Raw genomic sequence first — 22,719 nt, forward strand, 5'->3', positions numbered from 1 at the left:
GGCACCATTTTTATTGGCAGATAGCCAGGGGCACACTCCAACACACAACGAATCATTACAAACGAATAATTTGTGTTTAGTGAGTCCGCCAGATCAGAGGCAGTAGGAATGACCAAGGATGTTCCTTTGATAATAAGTGTGTGAATTGGACCATTTAAATTTTTTTTTGTGTCAGGGAAAATGTAGTAAAAAGTACATTATTTTGATTTAGGAATGTAGCAAAGTAAAAGTTGCCAAAAATATAAATAGTAAAGCACAGATATCCCCCCAAAAACTACTTAAGTAGCACTTTCAAGTATTTTTTACTTAAGTACTTGACACCACTGGGTACGAAGAAAAATGCTATAGGTGCATGCTGCCACCTACTGTTTTGGCTGTATCAGCACAAATAATTAAAATAAAACTAAACTCAATTAACTTCTTTATTCGGATTCAACTGCCAATGCCCATCCCTACAGGCGCTGGGAAATATATTCTGCTGTAGCTAGCGTAATACAGTAAAAAAAATATATCACCCTCTTTTGGCGGTAGTATAATACACTATCATAAAATCCTGAACATTTCCTAATTTTACTGCTGAACAGATTTTATTTCACCATATGAATGACAGAGTGAATGGCACAAAAGCATTTCACAGAATAGTGTGCATTAACGAAAGCAATAACAATATACCACACAGGGGCTGACAAATGCATTGTTTGTATGTCAACAAAAGGACTTTGTGGTTGTCCTGTTTTTGAAAGAGCATTGTTGGCGAACTATTTCCATCATATCTTAGTAAGAGAATGATAACCACAACAGATGGTTGACTCCGAGACAGTAATTTGTACCTTTATCACGAAAGATGAGTGGACCAACGAAACGATCGAGGACCACCGAAAATATGCTAAATACCGTATTTACTGAGGTTTAGTTCATTCATTTAAATATAGTTGATGCAAAAGGACATGCTTGTTCAGCCAACACACTAAATTACAGGCTAGCTAGCCATTAAACATTTTACCAAGGTAATTTATTAACAAATATTAAGGTAACTAATAGGCTATTATTGTGTTATAGCTAACTCGCTAATCCACTTCCTCAATTGTGTAAATTAATAAAGTTACCTACTTGACCCTTTATCTAAATTAGCTAGCTACATTTCTGACTGGCTCTCATCCAGCCTGCTACAAACACATTCTCCTGCTGTAGCTAGTTTAGATTAAGCAAGTGCAAGAGCTTACCTCTTTCTGGCTGTAGTATAACACTACCATACAATCTTGGCAATTTCAAATTTCACTGAACTGATTTTATTTCACCATATGAATGACAAATACCAAGTAAAGTGAATGGCACAAAATCTTTCACAGAGTCCATTAGCAATATACCACACAGGAGGTGACAAAGAAAATGTTTTTTTTTTTATGTCAACTCAAGACAATTACAGGTGTTGCTTGTTTCATAAAGTCCTGTTTTAAAAGAGCTTGTTGGTGGACCATATCCATCATATCTTTAAAAAAAGGGCATGACAACCACCCTCGTCAGGTTGTTGAATCTAATTGAGACAGTTTACACCTATTTCAATTCAACACCAGTAATTTGTACCTTCATGCTTGTTTATCGCAAAAGATTAGTGATTCCTGTCTCTTTCCCCTGAAGGTTTCCATTTTATATAGCCCCCCAAAAAAGAGGGATAGGGGCCAAATTGGTACAGTTTTGTATAGAGAATCAAGGGGGGGAAATTACACAGGAACTCCAGTGCAAAGGTTCAAAAGTAAAGAAACAAGCAAACAAAAACCAGGTAGTGGGAAAGCTTAATACCTTTACACTGAAATAAAAACTGACGATTGTAAATCTTCACACCATTCTCTGTGTGTGTGTCCATCCGTGTCTGCAAGTACATGTGTTCTGCTATACATTTTATGTCATCAACATGTTTGTGTGTTTTTCAGATCCATTCATGCGTATGTTATCTAGATAAGCTAATAACAAACTCACAAACCCTTTGTTGCGCCACATACTAACACCCCAAGGAGTAATTAAAAAACGCTAAATTGTAATATTAATATTGAATAAAGAAAAAAGCAAATCAGCAAGAGGGCATTCTAAAAATGTAATAGCCACTCCATTCTCAAATCCCCATCAAGCCAAAACAGGCTACACCCTACCCAAAAGCCCAGTATGAATTAAATTAGGAGGTACTTCTCATTTTTTCCAAACCCCCTTACTGACAGTGGCCTGACAAATTAGAAATGTTTGTTGAGGGATCTTGTGAGTGAATCTAAACATGCGTGAGCCTCGTTCAGGAATAACATGAAAATACTCCCCTCTGTGTGAGAAGGAATTCATGTTCTTCCTGCAAAGTTAAAGATCTCACCGGTACACTCGCATGTTACCCTAAAGCAGTCTGTAAAGCCAGCCTACCTAAGCCAAAGCACCACCCCCAGAACTTCCTTCCCTTCCTTCCTTCACTGCACAGCCTGCTCATTGGCTGTGCTGCCAGAGTCCTGAGGCTTCATGACATCAGGAAGCTCTGGGGGGCTGGAGAAGGGCTCAACCCTCAGCTGCTCAAATGCATCATCTGAAAGAGAGGGAGAGATTTGTTTGATAAGGAGAGAGTATCAAAGGGAAACAGAGGAAGCAAGAGGCATTATTAGAGCGATAAACTTAGGGGTGCAAGGAAGTTGTAATTGGTTTCTGTTAAATTATCAAACAAACAGCTATGCTGACAGACATCTTGCAGCTCAACATCAGAATAAAACAGAGTGAATGTTTTGAAACACGGGGCAGATACTACGTAACATAAAAATTAATACTCACCACCGAGACGGAAAGCTAATCCAACAGTCCCTGGGGCCTGAGGTCTGGCTGTCTGATTTGTGAAGCCACAGTCTCCAAGAGTCTTACTATCCTCCAGCAACATGTCATCCTGATACAAGAGAGATGTCAGAGCAGAGGGTAGATATGTAACACCACCATCAAGTTAACCATTTAATCAATATACACACGCACCACAAATGAGGGCAGGAGAGAGAAAAAGAGAAGAACAGACTTTGGGGGATTGTTTGGGTTTAATAAAATCAACTTCCTCTTAGACTTGGGGAGTTCCTACATCACAAATCTTTTTATATAGACACAAATAGAATAAATGACTCATTGGCCTGGCCATATCTTACTCCCCCACTTTGTAATTGTCCTCCACAAGGGGTATGCACTGTATATACCTTGTACAGCCTCTGTTCCTCCGGTGCCCTCTTTAGGATACCCTCCACTATGCGCTTCAGTTCGTAGACCGTAGTGGACTCTTTGGCATCAGTGAAGATGGTCGTCTTGTGACGCCGGATCATCAGAAACACATCCTAAGCCAACAGTAAGTTAGGGAGTTAAGACATAATAAAAATAAGTTTCCCAAACGTTTAGTACCAGGGACAACTATGCAGTTGCTCTGTTTGCTTGCTAACTAACAGACCAGTGAACAATAAGAAATACTGGAATAGGACTGAAACATGCTGCTGCCTTTGACATCTCATTAATTGTCTAGTAGTCAATGGCCTATGATTTGTATATGTGGAAGCCTTTCTTGAACCAATGTAACTGATGTTAAACCATCTCAGTAGAGGGGAAAATTGAGCAAACAGCAGCCAAATCTGCCACATAGGCTTCAGCCGGGTGACAGCCCCACATGTGCTCGTTCCTCATTAGAAGTGCTAGAGAGCCATCTTTCTAATTAAAGGCCTCAAGCCTGGGCCGGACCCAATAATGTCGACAACATGTAGGGTTGGAGGATAGTGGGTAAAGTACAGTTAAATTATGGGCTTCAATATTTGGGAGAAACAGGGTTTCATCATTTAAGGTTGGGGATCATGCAAAGTAAATTGGTAAAGACCGCACCACCAACTGTAAATCCCAGTTCCACCCATGTTTGAAAAGACTAGGCTTAACTTGACTGACAAAATGACGGTTGACTATGAGCACATTTTACCTAAACTTGCCACCAGTTACTTAATAGCTAGTTGATTAACATTGTCTTCCACAGCTAGTAGCTAGCTAACTGTTAGCTAGCTACATAACGACGCTGGATACAAAATGTCCAAATGACTAGTTACCAAGCTGGCAAATGTATAACGTTAGCTTGCTAACTAATTAAATAGCTAATGGAATGGTTGTGTAGCTAACTAGTCAGCAAAAACGAGTGTGTGCATTACTTGTTCAGTTAGCTAACAGTAGATGCCAGCCAACGTTAGCTAGCCCATTCTCCAATGCTTCACTGACGTGTGGTAATATAGCTTGACGCAAACGAATAGCAAGCCATCTGGGCGGTAGCTAACGTTACCTATTAGCTGGCTAACGTAACTTACTTTCTATGGACATGGAAAGTATGTTCGAGTGTCACCAACGCTAGATAACTAGCTAAATGAGACAGATCTAGGATAAGTTACCTAGTTTCCTTTCCTTTTAACAAGTCAGACAGTGAACGTTTAGCTAGAATTAGCTCGTCAAGTTAGACTAAAACAAAACGCTGATTGCAGTTTTACAATTACTGTGGACTTGCTAGTTACCGTTAGCTTAATATGCTGCGAAACAAAAGGAGTCCATATCAAGCGTTTCCCACCATATGTCTTAATGGAGGGAATTGACGGTTTCTACATGTCAACATTTACTTCACCATAGTAGCAAAACGCCATAAGAATGTCAAGTCACAGTTTTAAAATAGATTATTTATCTCTTCCTCACTCACCATTTCTCTCGGTCGGTTGCGCCTCCGCTATCCCACGCTGCACTGCGAGAATCACAAAACGCTCTCATCCAACAGTGGTGTATAACACCAGAGATACTTTTTATGAGCTAGGAAACTCCATTGAAATCATATTACCGACCATTGTGTACGTTGCCCATGCTACGTCAATGGACAGCGCGGTGCCTTCTGGGCGATTCTTGGACAAGGAGAGCTCTCCTTCAAGGAGTGAATGGGAGTCAATTGGTCGTAACTAAAAACTCAACATTAGCTTGCATTTTGTTAACAAGAAGTACAACATTACAAATATTTTCCGATATGTGCGATAATTAACTTGCCATCTGTAATGTATACCTTTGGAATCGTGACACCACGTTCTTTGGAGGGAAAAAAAGGCACGTTTCTCTACTCATACCCTGACTTTGGGATGGGATTTCGTGATGATTGTTTTAGCAACAGCGCTACGAAGCAAGACAACGTCAACGCGATTGGTCTACAGTCTGCTGGGTGGGTCTTTATACGTGCCTCACTCATTGCAAAATAGGATTCCTATCTCCTTTCTCTAATATCTCTGATCATACCCATACCACAGCGGAGGGTATTCAGAGAACTGGTAATGGCGTATTTCTGTAGGCATTAACTCACTCCACAGGCAGAAGGGGTAACCATCTTTGCGAACTCCGCCATGGTTCGTTAACCAAAACCTATTGGGAAATTAATGGCGGTTTTGAATTAACGCCGATAATAAAGTATGTGGTTAACACAGGTTTAGGAAATCTAACGTTTGGTTCTGAGATAATCTTCATCAGTTTTCGTCACTTTCTGTGAATTTCTGAAAAATAAAGCACAACGCTTCATAATCAAGGTCATGTTAACTGACTGATATCTCATATTACAAAATATATAACACCTCCTCAGACCTTATTTTAGGCAGTTATTCCAAACCCCTATTATTTCCCCAACTAGAGTTAACTCATTACCGGGTTTTAGAACTACACGTTGGCGAGATGTTTACTATTTAAGAACCAAAACAAGAGTCTATTGGTCATATTCAGGTAAATTCTATTGGAAAATGGAGGTCAATTCTGTTTCGTTTAAAAAACGTTTTGCAACAGAATCGGTGGACTGAATTGCACCCCAGCTATCCGAAAGCACTGCCTGTGCAGTGAAGTGAAAACTCAAGCTTTGTTTTGAGAATATTTCATAATTGTACATTTTGTTAAGCTCCAACACCGGCATGCTCTACAATGAAGGGACCCATAATAAATGCATGCTTCATAATGTAAGTATCTTTGTATAAACAAATGCGTTTTTTTGGATTGTTCAGTCTCTTATTCAAGGCATAAAAAAACATTCCTTCAATAATCCTGCGTTCATAACCAATTGGGGAAGGTAGTATTTACCCGTTGTGAAGTCGTAAAACCCAGTTAGATACATTCACAAGCTTTGAACTCGCCGATTGGCTAATGGCCAACAAACTACGTCAACCATAAACAATGTACAGCTACCATGATTGTAAACAAATAAGTGTACAAAAACAATAACAAGATTGCTTTTTATAAATAATGTTTTGTTGAATTTAACTGACTGAAAATGCTGTTAATGGAAGTCATTTCCTTAGTAAGTGACGTCAGAGGTCAGCATGTGGGAGAAGTCAGAGTTCAGGGATGATAGATACAGTTTCCTACTACTAATTAACAGTTGGAGGAGCATTCAAGTGGATTTTTCCAAGATCAGGTAAGGTGAAAATATCTACAGTATATGCTACAATAATGTAAGGTGAAAATGTCTATACTACAATAATGTACTACAATAACGCATGTTTGGATTCATTTACTGGAAGAAAAAGTTTACAGTGAAAAATAAAGACATTGCTTTTAGGATAAGCGTCTCACTATTCCATCATTTATGCTGCTATGCATTATGTTTTGACTGATTTTGAATTGATCCAGTTGGTTCATAAACTCCTATCATCCTCCTGTGTAACAATCATGACCCAGTACACCAGCCAAACAACCATAAGACAAGTGTTTCTAATCAAAATTATTAAAATAAAAACTACACCCCCGATAGAGCGCTCATCCAATCAATTATTCAGTTTTCCATGGCATGATGTTCTTCAGAGGATCGCTCACTGTTGGTGTTACCCTCCGTGCTACCGTCGGGGTTACCCTCCGTGCTACCGTCGGGGTTACCCTCCGTGCTACCGTCGGGGTTACCCTCCGTGCTACCGTCGGGGTTACCCTCCGTGCTACCGTCGGGGTTACCCTCCGTGCTACCGTCAGGGTTACCCTTCGTGCGACTGTCCGGGTTACCGTCCAGGTTACCATATGTGTTACCATCAGTGTTGTTGTTACTCTCGGTGTTGCTTCTTAAAAAGGAGACCCTCGTAACAGTGCTCTTTCCAGCTGTTTCCTTTCCAGATTCAATGCCAACGATGTCTGTAATAACAGATAAACACAATATGATCAACAAATTACAATTATGCTAGTAACATAACATAAGACAATTACAATTTAGAACAGTTAACACACTAAATACTCACTTGAACAATAGATATGTTGACAAAGTTATTCTCAATTCTTTAGGAAAGTGAACAGCTGGTGCGCAATCTCTAATATTAAGTAAGTCTCGAGGTTCTGCTCGCCTGAGTTATGCCTCACGATAAGCTGTAGACCATACTATTTACCAAGAGTGTTTACCTGTATAATACATATTGTATTACCTCAACTACTCTGTACCCCTGCACATTGATTCGTTACTTGTACTCCTTATAAACAGCATCGTTATGGTTTTTAATCTCATTACAATTTCCTTTTTTACTTAGTTAGCATTGGCTCTAAAACTGCCTCTAACTTCCTTCATACTGGACACGGAGACATACAAATGATATCCAGAAGTGTATCTGACACAGGGAAAGTTCCCAAAACCCCTGAAGTATCCCACTTTAACCATCACCACAGTGTGTGATATGTCGTGTACAGGGATTGCGCTCACTTTGCGGATCAGTGTCATGCCCACCCTCTTGATTTGACTGGATTGCAAGGAACTCTCCTGAGCTCTGCAGGACTGAACTGTAGGAAATATAAAAAGGACAGGCAGAAACACATCCATTCAATTGAAAATGCAATCCATTATGATAAGAGTTCAGCTATAACTAAAAAGTAAACTTACAGACAGATCCCTAGGGGTTTTGACCGGGTGTGGTCCTTTACAGCACAGCAGAGAAAGGTCTCTGCTTGGTCTTGGGGTGCTCCTTGAAACACAGGCTGAACACCTTTGCAGGGAGGCAGACATCCCAGTTGTATGGATGGTCATTCACAAGATCAGACACCATCCTGTTGGGGTGAAGGCCACCATGGTCAAAGTTGAGTATGAAATTAAAACCATATAAAGGAATGAGTCTAAAACACAAACCTGCTGATCAGGGTCTGTGTGGCCAGATCCAGTGATCCAACTTGCCGATGACGGTATAAGAGAAAACCCCTCAGCTTCAGATGACTGTTTAAGGCAAGGTTGATCTAAAAACATGATTAAATGTAAAAACACCTTATACAGTGGAGCAAAAAAGTATTTAGTCAGCCACCAATTGTGCAAGTTCTCCCACTTAAAAAGATTATTATGACAGACAAAATGAGAAAAAAAATCCAGAAAATCACATTGTAGGATTTTTTATGAATTTATTTGCAAATTATGGTGGATAATAAGTATTTGGTCAATAACAAAAGTTTCTCAATACTTTGTTGGCAATGACAGAGGCAATGACAGAGGTCAAAGGTCTTCACAAGGTTTTCACACACTGTTGCTGGTATTTTGGCCCATTCCTCGATGCAGATCTCCTCTAGAGCAGTGATGTTTTGGGGCTCTTGCTGGGCAACACAGACTTTCAACTCTCTCCAAAGATTTTCTATGGGGTTGAGATCTGGAGACTGGCTAGGCCACTCCAGGACCTTGAAAGAAGCCACTCCTTCGTTGCCCGGGCAGTGTGTTTGGGATCATTGTCATGCTGAAAGACCCAGCCACGTTTCATCTTCAATGCCCTTGCTGATGGAAGGAGGTTTTCACTCAAAATCTCACGATACATGGCCCCATTCATTATTTCCTTTACACGGATCAGTCGTCCTGGTCCCTTTGCAGAAAAACAGCCCCAAAGCATGATGTTTCCACCCCCATGCTTCACAGTAGGTATGGTGTTCTTTGGATGCAACTCAGCATTCTTTGTCCTCCAAACACGACGAGTTGAGTTTTTACCAAAAGTTATATTTTGGTTTCATCTGACCATATGACATTCTCCCAATCTTCTTCTGGATCATCCAAATGCTCTCTAGCAAACTTCAGACGGGCCTGGACATGTACTGGCTTAAGCAGGGGGACACGTCTGGCACTGCAGGATTTGAGTCCCTGGCGTCATAGTGTGTTACTGATGGTAGGCTTTGTTACTTTGGTCCCAGCTCTCTGCAGGTCATTCACTAGGTCCCCCGTGTGGTTCTGGGATTTTTGCTCACCGTTCTTGTGATCATTTTGACCCCACAGGGTGAGATCTTGCGTGGAGCCCTAGATCAAGGGAAATTATCAGTGGTCTTGTATGTCTTCCATTTCCTAATAATTGCTCCCACAGTTGATTTCTTCAAACCAAGCTGCTTACCTATTGCAGATTCAGTCTTCCCAGCCTGGTGCAGGTCTATAATTTTGTTTCTTGTGTCCTTTGACAGCCCTTTGGTCTTGGCCATAGTGGAGTTTGACTGTTTGAGGTTGTGGACATGTGTCTTTTATACTGATAACAAGTTCAAACAGGTGCCATTAATACAGGTAACGAGTGGAGGACAGAGGAGCCTCTTAAAGAAGAAGTTACAGGAATGTGAGAGCCAGAAATCTTGCTTGTTTGTAGGTGACCAAATACTTATTATCCACCATAATTTGCAAATAATTTCATTAAAAATCCTACAATGTGATTTTCTGGATTTTTTTTCATTTTGTCTGTCATAGTTGAAGTGTACCTATGATGAAAATTACAGGCCTCTCATCTTTTTAAGTGGGAGAACTTGCACAATTGGTGGCTGACTAAATACTTGCCCCACTGTACGATTGTCTAATGAACCACTCACTCTGGACCTATTGACCGCTAGTGCATATATGAACCAACCTCAAGATTGTTGCAAGGTATGTGCAACAGTAAGTATGTGACAAAATATATTTTGCCTCACCTTACTGGTAAACTTCCTCTTTAGTCGAACAAGGATTCCAAAAGGGAAGCCAAAGTGAGAGATGACTTCAGCGACATGCTGCGCTACCTCAGTAGAGCTACAACCTCTCAGGGGGAAGGCCTCCACCCATTTAGAGTAGAAGTCTGTCAAGGTCAGAACGTACTGGTGTCCGTTCGGTGTTAGGGGCAGTGGCCCTCTAATGTCCATACCCAGCCACTCCCATGCCTCTGTGATCTGGGTAAGAATGGGAGACAATGTATAGTACTGTTTTAATGACACTCTTATTGGTTTTAGATCCAGAGTGAGACATATTAGAAAAATACAGACCAATGAATCAATGATCAACTTGCAGGCTCCATCCCTAACCCTGTATTAGAGACTGAATGTTTACACATCCTTCATTACCTCTATTATGTGCTTGAGGGGTGGAAGTTGGAACTCCATGTTCTCACATGCCACCTGAAAATAAAGTGCATTGTTTATCAAATTCTTAGCATAAGCTATTGGTATATAGCATAAGCTACAGGTTATTCCAGTGAGCAAACAACTTACCTTCGGGGCAACATCATCTTTGAATCCCCAGCGAATACTCTGCAAAGATCAATATGAGGAAAATGTTATTAAATGTCTACATAATGCAAAAACCCAGTAAATAATCCCTGTATATCTGGCAAAGCAACAGTCCAATCAGACCACCTAGAGCCACTCACGTGTGGTAGACAGTAATCACTGTGGAAGAAACCTGGGAGGGATTCAGCCATTTGGATTTCTTCATCTACATGGATATACCAACTTGAAGAGGTAACTTTTTCTGGAGCGCTGATCCGTCAAAATATAAGTTGACAATTGAAAAAGCAAGAACTAGAACACAGGTAGAACCCATTCTGCTCTACAGTGACGTTGTGCATTCCAAAAAGAGCAAATTTAACTTTCACAAGGTTATTTACTTAGTATTGTCTTTAGCCAGCTTGCTCGTCTCTGATGTGATGGTGGGGCTTGGTGTTGTGACCGGTTCAGCCACTGTAACAGCACGGGCAGCAGTATACTTCTCTGGCAACCCATCACTCTGCATGACAAAAACAAAGATAATGACCACCATTACTGCATGGATGCATGTACTTTAAGCATACCGTGTGTAGGCTAGTCATTTACATATCAATGCTTCACTTACCAAGTGAAAACATAGCTGAGTTACATCAAATGCAATACCAAGATGGACACTAATATGCAATGTCAAATACAGCCAAGGAGTTTATTCGCCTCTTCCAGTACCTTACCCTGGCTCTTCTACTCTGTGGGTGGATGGATGCCTGTAGAAGGAACACATTTAATTTAAATCACACTTTACAATATTGTACATCTAGTTATCATAAACCGTATTATTTGTGTAGTTAGTTCTGACTTTGGGATGTATCTCGCTAGATACATTTTTTGTTTCAGTGTACCTTCTTCTTTTGAAAGTTCTCTGGGAAGTCAAAAATGGTCGGGACTGCGTCTGGCGTGAGACGTTGACGTTTGTCCATCCGGCAAATGTACTTGTCTTCAAAGTGAATGGAGCACACACGGTGGTGGTGTTGCGGATTCCAGTCTTTCCACTTCATATTAATAATCCATCGCTTGCGTCTTTCAGGGTCATTTTTGGGGAAACTGTTACCAGAAACATTTATACACCAGCAAATTGGTATCACAAAAGTATCAAATGATGAATAGTAAATCCATAAATGATGTATGTAGATTTATAAGAGAACAATATCGCAACAGAACATATCAAGCTAATTAAGCTTTTTTGTCATTGGTTTTCTCCTGCACACTAACGTTATTTGTACTAGCTAGCTATATCTTTTACTTTAGCTAACAATACCATAGCTATCTACCGTACCCCGTAGTAGGCATCACAGTTATGACCAAATAATTGTTACTGTTTTAATTACGTTCGTAACCAGTTTATAATATCAATAAGGCACCTTTGGGGTATGTGGTATATAGCCGATATACCACGGCTAATAAAGTTAACGTGTCTCTCGAGCAAGACGGTATAACGTACCTAAAAAATCCTACATCAGCTTTGGGACCGCGATTTTTGCAGTTGTATGCTGAACACAGTGTTGGCATTTTTGTCGCTGTGTGAAATGAACTAAATTAAAATACGAGGCACAACTAGCTAACTAAACGTTCTCAGAGAAGATGATGCCACCGGATGTTAATGTTTTTTACACGGGTTGTTCTTGTTCTTCTTCGTGTAGTTTTCTGGCAGACTACACGCTTTGTTGCGTATTGCTGCCTTTCACAGGTCGGAGTGTGAATTGCAAATGTTTTTCACAAAATGGGCAAATATAAAATGCACCATCTACGTCTACATAAACGCCACTTTTCACGGTTGCCAGGTATTCAAAACCCGCACACAGCACACAACTAGCCCAACATGTTTTTTTCCTGCAGCAAGGGAAGTTGCCACATTTAGCCCTAAAAAAACTTTTGCGTAACATTATCGAGCAAATTAATAGGGAATATCAACGTAATTTGTAACGACGTAAGAGGTGAGGTAGGCTATATGGCGAATATACCACGGCTAAATGCTGTTCTTTAAGCACGACACACCGTGGAGTGCTTGGATACAGCAATTAGCCGTGGTATATCGGCAATATACAACAAACCCCAGAGGTGCCTTATTGATATTATAAATGGGTTACAAACGCAATTAGAACGGTAACAATTATTTGGTCATACCTGTAGTATATGGTCTGATATGCCACACAGTCAGCCAATCAGCATTCAGGGTTTGAACCACCCATGTGCATAACTATAGATACATCCAACAGGAGAGTTTGAGGGATGAAAGTTGGACAGAGGATCTCGAAATCTCTACGCTAGAAACACTCGGATGAATTAATGTTAAGGGAATGTTTACCTATAATGACTAATTATGTATACATTTCAATCAGGACTGACTAATCAGAATACTAGTGTGTTACTGTATATGTACTAATCAGAATACTATATATGTATGAGTTTTCTTTCTTGATCCCAGTACTGAAGATAATGTGTGTGTGAATGTGGTCAAGAGTTTAGAACAATGACTGTCTGTTCCTTGGTACAAATGAATGAACTATATCTCCATACTGACTAGAATGCTTATCTACACTGACTGACCTTGGCTATAGGCGAGGAGGGAAGGCTTGAGAGCTATAGAGCCTTTCTACCAGTGTCAAGAAGAGACGGAACATTTAGAAAACGCTGACGTCATTTTCAGTTTATAACCTGTGGTAAAATGTGTGTGTACTCAGTACTCTCTTGAATAAAGTCTGTTACTTAACTTTAAGACCAGGGCTCTGTCCATTCCTATAAAATAAGGTTCTTACAAATTCTTATGAATTGACAGAGTGTTACATTTTAATTGGGAATTCAAACAGAGGAATTAAATTCCTTCAACAATTAATAATTGTAATGTTAGGCAATTGTGACATTATGTGCCAGATGTTAAGACTAAAATCCGTTATAAATGGTCTATTTGGGAGATTGACTCATCATTTCAATAGGCTAGACCTATTAACTAAAATATGGGTTTATGATTGTAATTCAACTTTGTCATTGTTTGGTTAGCTCGATGCAGATAGACTACAGCACATGATATGCCTACATCCTAATTTCAGATCGCCTACAGTAACCTAGGCAATATGTAAAATGAACGATTTAGCAGCTTGCTAAATTCAAATTGTCAGACTAATTTATTCAACATGCATAGGGAGGTGATTTCAATGTAGGAACTGTTTCCCTTCTGGAATAGGCTACTGAGGATGGGGTTATAATTTCAATCACTGAATCGAATATCAATAACATGGGTATGAATTGAATAGGCCTATGCTTGTCAACAACAGTCAGTGGGTTTTATATATATTTTTATCTGTAACCTAATCTGACAGACTATTACCCTCAATCTAATGCATTCTAATAACAGCTGATCGGCAATTGCGATAGAACTGTGACGATGACACACAATTGATAACATCCAATTTCATTAACCAAACATGGACATTAATAATACAAGTCTACAACAACAATAAATTTGAGTTTTGGCTATTTATCAAATCAGTTTGCCAGCTCCAGGTAGACTACACAAGTGGCACAAATTGATTTGCAATGACTCCAGTGATATCATTTCAACATATTTATTGTATAAATGGTAGGCTACAGTAGCCTACATAGGCATAGAAATTAATAGGCTACTTGATTTATTTAACTAGGCAGTTAAATCAAATTCCTATTTACAATAACGGCCTACCTGGGAACTGCATTGTTCAGGGGCAGAACGACAGATTTTTAACTTTAAAAAAAAAAATTTTAGGAGGTAGATCTTTAATATTGCAGATAGATTGTGGTTTCTATCAATGTAATTGTCTGGCCCACTTCCAATCCCCCATATATATTTTTTTTGTAAATATACATTGTATATCACTTTATATATATTTTTTTATATAATATTTTTCCCTAATCCTACCATCTAATTGGTGTAAACTCATGGACAATACTTAGGCTTCTATATCCTATATACATTTTACAGACAGTATATTTTACATTAGTTCACTTGTTCGTTTTTTAATCAATTGTTTGTTAACAATATAAGTGTACACAAACACTGTATAGCTTCAAAAACATAGTTAAAAATATCCTTTTGATCTCATGAATTTGAGTGGTTCAATTTCTCCAGCCCCATCCCCCAACCGGTTGTTGTTTTACGAATTGCCCCTTTTAAAGCTAGAATCCGTAAAACTTGGTTAGTAAAACTGCCACGTCCATTTGGCATATTACAACAACAAAAAAGGTAATGCAAACAAACTGTTTTTCCCCATCGGAAATCATTGCACACGCAATAGAACACCAGAATATGTACTGCAATTTATTTTACCACGCTGCCGGACGTTCCTCTCCTCCGTTTCATGAACAAAAACAATATTAAAGACGCTGGAGCGAACAGTGGTGGTGTTTCCCAACTGCGGGTTCGATAATTAAACCCGCGAATCAAACCAAAGTAACCCTTCTCCCACTAACAACAATAAACCTATCCCAACAAGCCTATCATAACAATTCATCATGGAAGCTAGTCAGACTCTCTGCCCAAACCTGACCTAGTAACCTCCTCTCAACCTGGTTTTGCCCTCACAGTTTCACAAATGAGAAACACAGCCTCATGTGTCAACATTTGTTACACTACACCTGATCTTCCTGAACCGCAAAGATACTAGTTATTATACTGTATCACAGGCTAGCCCCAATGTGCCGATGCTATTCCTTGCTTGGACAGCATTGTCCCGCATTTTCCCATTGACGAAAAACTATACAGAGCCTTCAGAAAGTATTCACACCCTTGACTTTTCCACATCTTGTGTTACAGCCTGAATTTTCAATGGATGAAATTGAGATGTTACTGGCCTACACACGCACAATACCCCAACATGTCAAAGTGGAATTATGCTTTCAGAAATGTTTACAAATTCCAAAAAAATTAAAAGTTGAAATGTCTGGAGTCAATAAGTATTAAACCCCTTTGTTATGGCAAGCCGAAAGATGTTCTGGAGTAAAAATCAGCTTAACACGTCATAATAAATTGCATAGAATCACTCTGTGTTCAATAATAGTGTTTAATATCAATCTTGAATGACTACCTCTGTACCCCACACATACAGGTAATTGTAAGGTCCCTCAGTCGAAAAGTGAATTTGATTCTGTGTTATGCACTATAGCCCGTTACCATATATGTGATTGACTATTATCTGCTGTTGGCTTGTGTAGATGATGTATGTAGGTGTTATGCAACATAGCTGACTTGAAACATTGTTAACAGTTTCAGGGCCATGGGCCTTTCTCGTGATGGAAAAATACAGAATAAGATGAAGACAGCAACTGTGCAATGAGTTGGGGGGTACATTCAGAACATAGTGTTTTGTTAGATAACAGGAGCCAGGTGCCTGATAACTGTATATTCTACACAGCTACAACGACTGACCGCTGAAGCGCTTAGGGGGCTGGGACCAGCCTCTGCGCCAACAATCAACAATAGGCTGGAAGTCTAAACCACGCCCAGTCTCTACTCTGACAGCCCGGCTCGGAAGCAGGAACTACTTCTGTCATCAGAGTATATTTTAATATCTTTGTCAGGAACAAGTCAGTTCTCTGTTTGCCCTGCGAGGTGGGACAGAGAACCCGTATATACGAAAATTGCATTTACCACTTATTCAAATCAAATCAAATCAAATCAAATTTTATTTGTCACATACACATGGTTAGCAGATGTTAAATGCGAGTGTAGCGAAATGCTTGTGCTTCTAGTTCCGACAATGCAGTGATAACCAACAAGTAATCTAACTAACAATTCCAAAACTACTGTCTTATACACAGTGTAAGGGGATAAGGAATATGTACATAAGGATATATGAATGAGTGATGGTACAGAGCAGCATACAGTAGATGGTATCGAGTACAGTATATACATATGAGATGAGTGTGTAGACAAAGTAAACAAAGTGGCATAGTTAAAGTGGCTAGTGATACATGTGTTACATAAGGATGCAGTCGATGATGTAGAGTACAGTATATACATATGCATATGAGATGAATAATGTAGGGTAAGTAACATTATATAAGGTAGCATTGTTTAAAGTGGCTAGTGATATATTTACATAATTCCCATCAATTCCCATTATTAAAATGGCTGGAGTTGGGTCAGTGTCAATGACAGTGTGTTGGCAGCAGCCACTCACACTGTTAGTGGTGGCTGTTTAACAGTCTGATGGCCTTGAGATAGAAGCTGTTTTTCAGTCTCTCGGTCCCAGCTTTGATGCACCTGTACTGACCTCGCCTTCTGGATGATAGCGGGGTGAACAGGCAGTGGTTCGGGTGGTTGATGTCCTTGATGATCTTTATGGCCTTCCTGTAACAACGGGTGGTGTAGGTGTCCTGGAGGGCAGGTAGTTTGCCCCCGGTGATGCGTTGTGCAGTCCTCACTACCCTCTGGAGAGCCTTACGGTTGAGGGCGGAGCAGTTGCCGTACCAGGCGGTGATACAGCCCGCCAGGATGCTCTCGATTGTGCATCTGTAGAAGTTTGTGAGTGCTTTTGGTGACAAGCCGAATTTCTTCAGCCTCCTGAGGTTGAATAGGCGCTGCTGCGCCTTCTTCACGACGCTGTCAGTGTGAGTGGACCAATTCAGTTTGTCTGTGATGTGTATGCCGAGGAACTTAAAACTAGCTACCCTCTCCACTACTGTTCCATCGATGTGGATAGGGGGTGTTCCCTCTGCTGTTTCCTGAAGTCCACAATCATCTCCTTAGTTTTGTTGACGTTGAGTGTGAGGTTATTTTCCTGACACCACACTCCGAGGGCCCTCACCTCCTCCCTGTAGGCCGTCTCGTCGTTGTTGGTAATCAAGCCTACCACTGTTGTGTCGTCCGCAAACTTGATGATTGAGTTGGAGGCGTGCGTGGCCACGCAGTCGTGGGTGAACAGGGAGTACAGGAGAGGGCTCAGAACGCACCCTTGTGGGGCCCCCCGTGTTGAGGATCAGCGGGGAGGAGATGTTGTTGCCTACCCTCACCACCTGGGGGCGGCCCGTCAGGAAGTCCAGTACCCAGTTGCACAGGGCGGGGTCGAGACCCAGGGTCTCGAGCTTGATGACGAGCTTGGAGGGTACTATGGTGTTGAATGCCGAGCTGTAGTCGATGAACAGCATTCTCACATAGGTATTCCTCTTGTCCAGGTGGGTTAGGGCAGTGTGCAGTGTGGTTGAGATTGCATCGTCTGTGGACCTATTTGGGCGGTAAGCAAATTGGAGTGGGTCTAGGGTGTCAGGTAGGGTGGAGGTGATATGGTCCTTGACTAGTCTCTCAAAGCACTTCATGATGACGGAAGTGAGTGCTACGGGCGGTAGTCGTTTAGCTCAGTTACCTTAGCTTTCTTGGGAACAGGAACAATGGTGGCCCTCTTGAAGCATGTGGGAACAGCAGACTGGTATAGGGATTGATTGAATATGTCCGTAAACACACCGGCCAGCTGGTCTGCGCATGCTCTGAGGGCGCGGCTGGGGATGCCGTCTGGGCCTGCAGCCTTGCGAGGGTTAACACGTTTAAATGTCTTACTCACCTCGGCTGCAGTGAAGGAGAGACCGCATGTTTCCGTTGCAGGCCGTGTCAGTGGCACTGTATTGTCCTCAAAGCGGGCAAAAAAGTTATTTAGTCTGCCTGGGAGCAAGACATCCTGGTCCGTGACTGGGCTGGATTTCATCTTGTAGTCCGTGATTGACTGTAGACCCTGCCACATGCCTCTTGTGTCTGAGCCGTTGAATTGAGATTCCACTTTGTCTCTGTACTGACGCTTAGCTTGTTTAATAGCCTTGCGGAGGGAATAGCTGCACTGTTTGTATTCAGTCATGTTGCCAGACACCTTGCCCTGATTAAAAGCAGTGGTTCGCGCTTTCAGTTTCACGCGAATGCTGCCATCAATCCACGGTTTCTGGTTAGGGAATGTTTTTATCGTTGCTATGGGAACGACATCTTCGACGCACGTTCTAATGAACTCGCACACCGAATCAGCGTATTCGTCAATATTCCCATCTGACGCAATACGAAACATGTCCCAGTCCACGTGATGGAAGCAGTCTTGGAGTGTAGAGTCAGCTTGGTCTGACCAGCGTTGGACAGACCTCAGCGTGGGAGCCTCTTGTTTTAATTTCTGCCTGTAGGCAGGGATCAGCAAAATGGAGTCGTGGTCAGCTTTTCCGAAAGGGGGGGGGCAGGGCCTTATATGCGTCGCGGAAGTTAGAGTAACAATGATCCAAGGTTTTACCACCCCTGGTTGCGCAATCGATATGCTGATAAAATTTAGGGAGTCTTGTTTTCAGATTGGCTTTGTTAAAATCCCCAGCTACAATGAATGCAGCCTCCGGATAAATGGTTTCCAGTTTGCAAAGAGTTAAATAAAGTTCGTTCAGAGCCATCGATGTGTCTGCTTGGGGGGATATATACGGCTGTGATTATAATCGAAGAGAATTCTCTTGGAAGATAATGCGGTCTACATTTGATTGTGAGGAATTCTAAATCAGGTGAACAGAAGGATTTGAGTTCCTGTATGTTTCCTTCATCACACCATGTCCCGTTAGTCATGAGGCATACGCCCCCGCCACTCTTCTTACCAGAGAGATGTTTGTTTCTGTCCGCGCGATGCGTGGAGAAACCCGTTGGCTGTACCGCCCTGGATAGCGTCTTCCCAGTAAGCCATGTTTCCGTAAAGCAAAGAACGTTACAGTCTCTGATGTCCTCTGGAATGCCACCCTTGCTCGGATTTCATCAACCTTGTTGTCGAGAGACTGGACATTGGCAAGAAGAATACTGGGAAGTGGTGCGCGATGTGCCCTTTTTCGGAGTCTGACCAGAACACCGCCGCGTTTCCCTCTTTTTCGTAGTCGTTTCCTTGGGTCGCTGCAAGCGATCCATTCCGTTGTCCTGTTTGTAAGGCAGAACACAGGATCCGCATCGCGGAAAACATATTCTTGGTCGTACTGATGGTGAGTTGACGCTGATCTTATATTCAGTAGTTCTTCTCGACTGTATGTAATGAAACCTAAGATGACCTGGGGTACTAATGTAAGAAATAACACGTAAAAAAACAAAAAACTGCATAGTTTCCTAGGAACGCGAAGCGAGGCGGCCATCTCAGTCGGCGCCGGAAGTAGAACAGAATTATTGCTTAGCTAATAAAAAATACATAGCATACAATCGGTGACTCATTGTCATATATGATACCAGATTCGAATTGACGCAACCCTGACAATTTCAAAACACAAATTCAACCACAAAGACCAGGGAGGTTTTCTAATACCTCGCGAAGAAGGGCACCAATCCAAGATGGTGTAGCAGTCAGACATCTTTGTCATGTCCCGTGTATATATATCTTTTTTCTTCATATATATTTCGTATATATTTTTTATATTTTTAACCTCCATTTCAACATACTCTCCTGCAACCCTCCTCACGCAATGTGGTATTTTCCATACTTTAGAACCGGAACCCCCAACAGAAGCTAGCCAGCTAACTAGCTACAAGCTAGTAGTCAGTTAGCCACTGCTAGTGGTCATCAGCTAACCTTAGCCTGGCCAACTCCTGCCAGGCTGCACAGCGAGATTCAACCCAGAGCATATCGGACTGCTTTTTCTCCACCACATCTCCGGGATTCCTACCGCAAGCTCTGAACATTTTCACCTGGATCATCGCAGCTAGCTAGCTGCTATCCGAGTGGCTAGTCCCGGCTAACGTCTCTGTCCCGAAGCAAGCACCAGTTAGCCTGAAGCTAGCCTCATGCTAGGCCCATCTCCCGGCTAGTTAAAGAGGTCCATCAGCCACTCCTTGGGCTACAATACCTATTTTGCTCATTGACCTGGACCCGTTTTACTGCCGACACGGAGCCCTGCCGATCCATCACGACTGGTCTACCGACGTAATCCGCCCGAGGGGTTTCAACAGGCTCCTCCGTTGCGATGTCCCCTGAAGGCCCATCTACTAGCCTGCTAGCCGCGGCCCGCTAGCTGTCTAGAGCATATCGGACTGTTTTTGTTTTTCCTCTACCACATCTCCGGATTCCTACCGCAAGCTCTGAACCTTTACACCGGATCATCGCAGCTAGCTAGCTGCTATCCGAGTGGCTACTCCTGGCTAACATCTCTGTCCCAACCAAGCACCAGTTAGCCTGGAGCTAGGCCCACCTCCTGGCTAGCTGAAGAGGTCCATCAGCCAATTTCTTGGGCTACAATACCTATTCTGCCAATTGGCGTGGACCCATTTACTGCCTACACGGAGCCCTGCCATTTCATCACAACTGGTCTGCCGACGTAACCGTCCGAGGGGCTAAAAACCTATTCTATCGCGACATCCCCCGAAGGCCCTTCTGCTAGCCTGCTAGCCCTGGCCCGCAAGCTGTCTGAATCGCTGTGTCTCCAGCTCGCCTAGCTACTTCCTGGACCCTATGATCACTCGGCAATGCATGCCTCTCACTAATGTCAATATGCCTTGTCCATTGCTGTTTTGGTTAGTGATGGTCTTATTTCACTGTAGAGCCTCTAACCCTGCTCAATATGCCTGAGTTAGCCCTTTTGTTCCACCTCCCACACATGCAGTGACCTCACCTGGTTTAAATGGTGTTTCTAGAGACAACATCTTTCTCATCGTCACTCAATGTCTCAGTTTACCTCCACTGTATTCACATCCTACCATACCCTTGTCTGTACATTATTCCTTCAATCTATTCTTCCATGCCCAGAAACCTGCTCCTTTTACGCTCTGTTCCGAACGCATTAGACAACCAGTTCTTATAGGCTTTAGCCGTACCTTTATCCTACTCCTCCTCTGTTGATGTAGATGTTAATCCAGGCCCTGCAGCACCTCGTTCCACTCCCGTTCCCCAGGCGCTCTCATTTGTTGACTTCTGCAACGGTAAAAGTCTTGGTTTCATGCATGTTAACATTAGAAGCCTCCTCCTAAGTTTGTTTTATTCACTGCTTTAGCATACTCTGCCAACCCAGATGTCCAAGCCATGTCTGAATTCTGGCTTAGGAAGGCCACCAAAAAAACTGTAATTTCCATCCCTAACTATAAAATATTCGGACAAGATAGAACTGCCAAAGGGGACGGAGTTGCAATCTACTGCAGAGATAGCCTGCAGAGTTCTGTCTTACTATCCAGGTATGTACCCAAACAATTTGAGCTTCTACTTTTAAAAATCCCCCTTTCCAGAAACAAGTCTCTCACCGTTGCCGCTTGTTATAGACCACCCTCAGCCCCCAGCTGTGCCCTGGACACCATGTGTGAATTTATTGCCCCCCATCCATATTCAGTTCATACTGTTAGGTGACCTAAACTGGGACATGCTTAACACCCTGGCCATCCTACAATCTAAGCTAGATGCCCTCAATCGCACACAAATGATCAATGAACCTACCAGGTGCAACCCCAAATCTGTAAACACGGGCACCCTCATAGATATCATCCTGACCAACCTTCCTTCTAAATACACCTCTGCTGTCTTCAAACAGGATCTCAGCGATCACTGCCTCATTGCCTGCGTCCGTAATGGGTCTGTGGTCACCATCCTCATCACTGTCAGCTGCCCAGCTAACTGAGGTTAGGAAACACTGTCACCACCGATAAATCCACAATAATTGAGAATTTCAATAAGCATTTTTCTACTGCTGGCCATGCTTTCCACCTGGCTACCCCTAACCCTGTCAACAGCTCTGCACCCCCACAGCAACTTGCCCAAGCCTCCCCCATTTCTCCTTCACCCAAATCCTGATAGCTGATGTTCTGAAAGAGCTGCAAAATCTGGACACATACAAATCAGCTGGGCTAGACAATCTGGACCCTCTCTTTCTACAATTATCCACCACATTGTTGCAACCCCTATTACTAGCCTGTTCAACCTCTTTCGTATCGTCTGAGATCCCCAAAGATTGGAAAGCTGCCGCGGTCATCCCCCTCTTTAAAGGGGGAGACAATCTAGACCCAAACTGTTACAGACCTACATCTATCCTACCCTGCCTTTCTAAGGTCTTTGAAAGACAAGTTAACAAACAGATCACCTATCATTTCGATACCCACCGTACCTTCTCCGCTATACAATCTGGTTTCCGAGCAGGATTGGTATCATAACTGCAATCAATAAGAGACAATACTGTGCAGCTGTATTCATTGATCTGGCCAAGGCTTTTTCAATCTGTCAATCACCAGATCCTTATCGGCAGACTCAACAGCCTTGGTTTCTC

The 22,719-nt window shown here is 42.1% G+C and overlaps 2 protein-coding genes and 1 pseudogene across 3 annotated transcripts in view; all 3 read right to left on the reverse strand.

The window, feature by feature from the left end:
• Positions 1 to 4,867, reverse strand: part of LOC118372550 (elongin-B) — a 47,776-nt gene extending 42,909 nt beyond the window's left edge. The window contains exon 1 of one of the 2 annotated variants that reach the window (XM_052519182.1): positions 4,718 to 4,867. In XM_052519182.1, the coding sequence (XP_052375142.1) occupies positions 4,718 to 4,720 (3 nt within the window). In that variant the 5' untranslated portion in view covers positions 4,721 to 4,867. Of the gene's footprint in view, positions 1 to 4,538; positions 4,666 to 4,717 lie in introns of those variants that run through there. The other variant, XM_052519183.1, reaches the window with a different exon arrangement.
• On the reverse strand, positions 409 to 4,867 carry LOC118372896 (elongin-B). Its single transcript, XM_035758930.2, has 4 exons — positions 4,718 to 4,867; positions 3,204 to 3,338; positions 2,800 to 2,908; positions 409 to 2,560 (listed from the first exon to the last, which is right to left on the reverse strand). Exons 1-4 carry the CDS (start codon positions 4,718 to 4,720, stop codon positions 2,448 to 2,450), a joined length of 360 nt encoding a protein of 119 aa, XP_035614823.1. The 5' UTR covers positions 4,721 to 4,867; the 3' UTR covers positions 409 to 2,447.
• Positions 4,868 to 6,550: 1,683 nt separating this feature from the next.
• On the reverse strand, positions 6,551 to 12,152 carry LOC118372549 (uncharacterized; annotated as a pseudogene).
• Positions 12,153 to 22,719: the final 10,567 nt, after the last annotated feature.

This window comes from Oncorhynchus keta, chromosome 5 (genome assembly GCF_023373465.1).
Source record: "Oncorhynchus keta strain PuntledgeMale-10-30-2019 chromosome 5, Oket_V2, whole genome shotgun sequence".
NCBI lineage: Eukaryota > Metazoa > Chordata > Actinopteri > Salmoniformes > Salmonidae > Oncorhynchus > Oncorhynchus keta.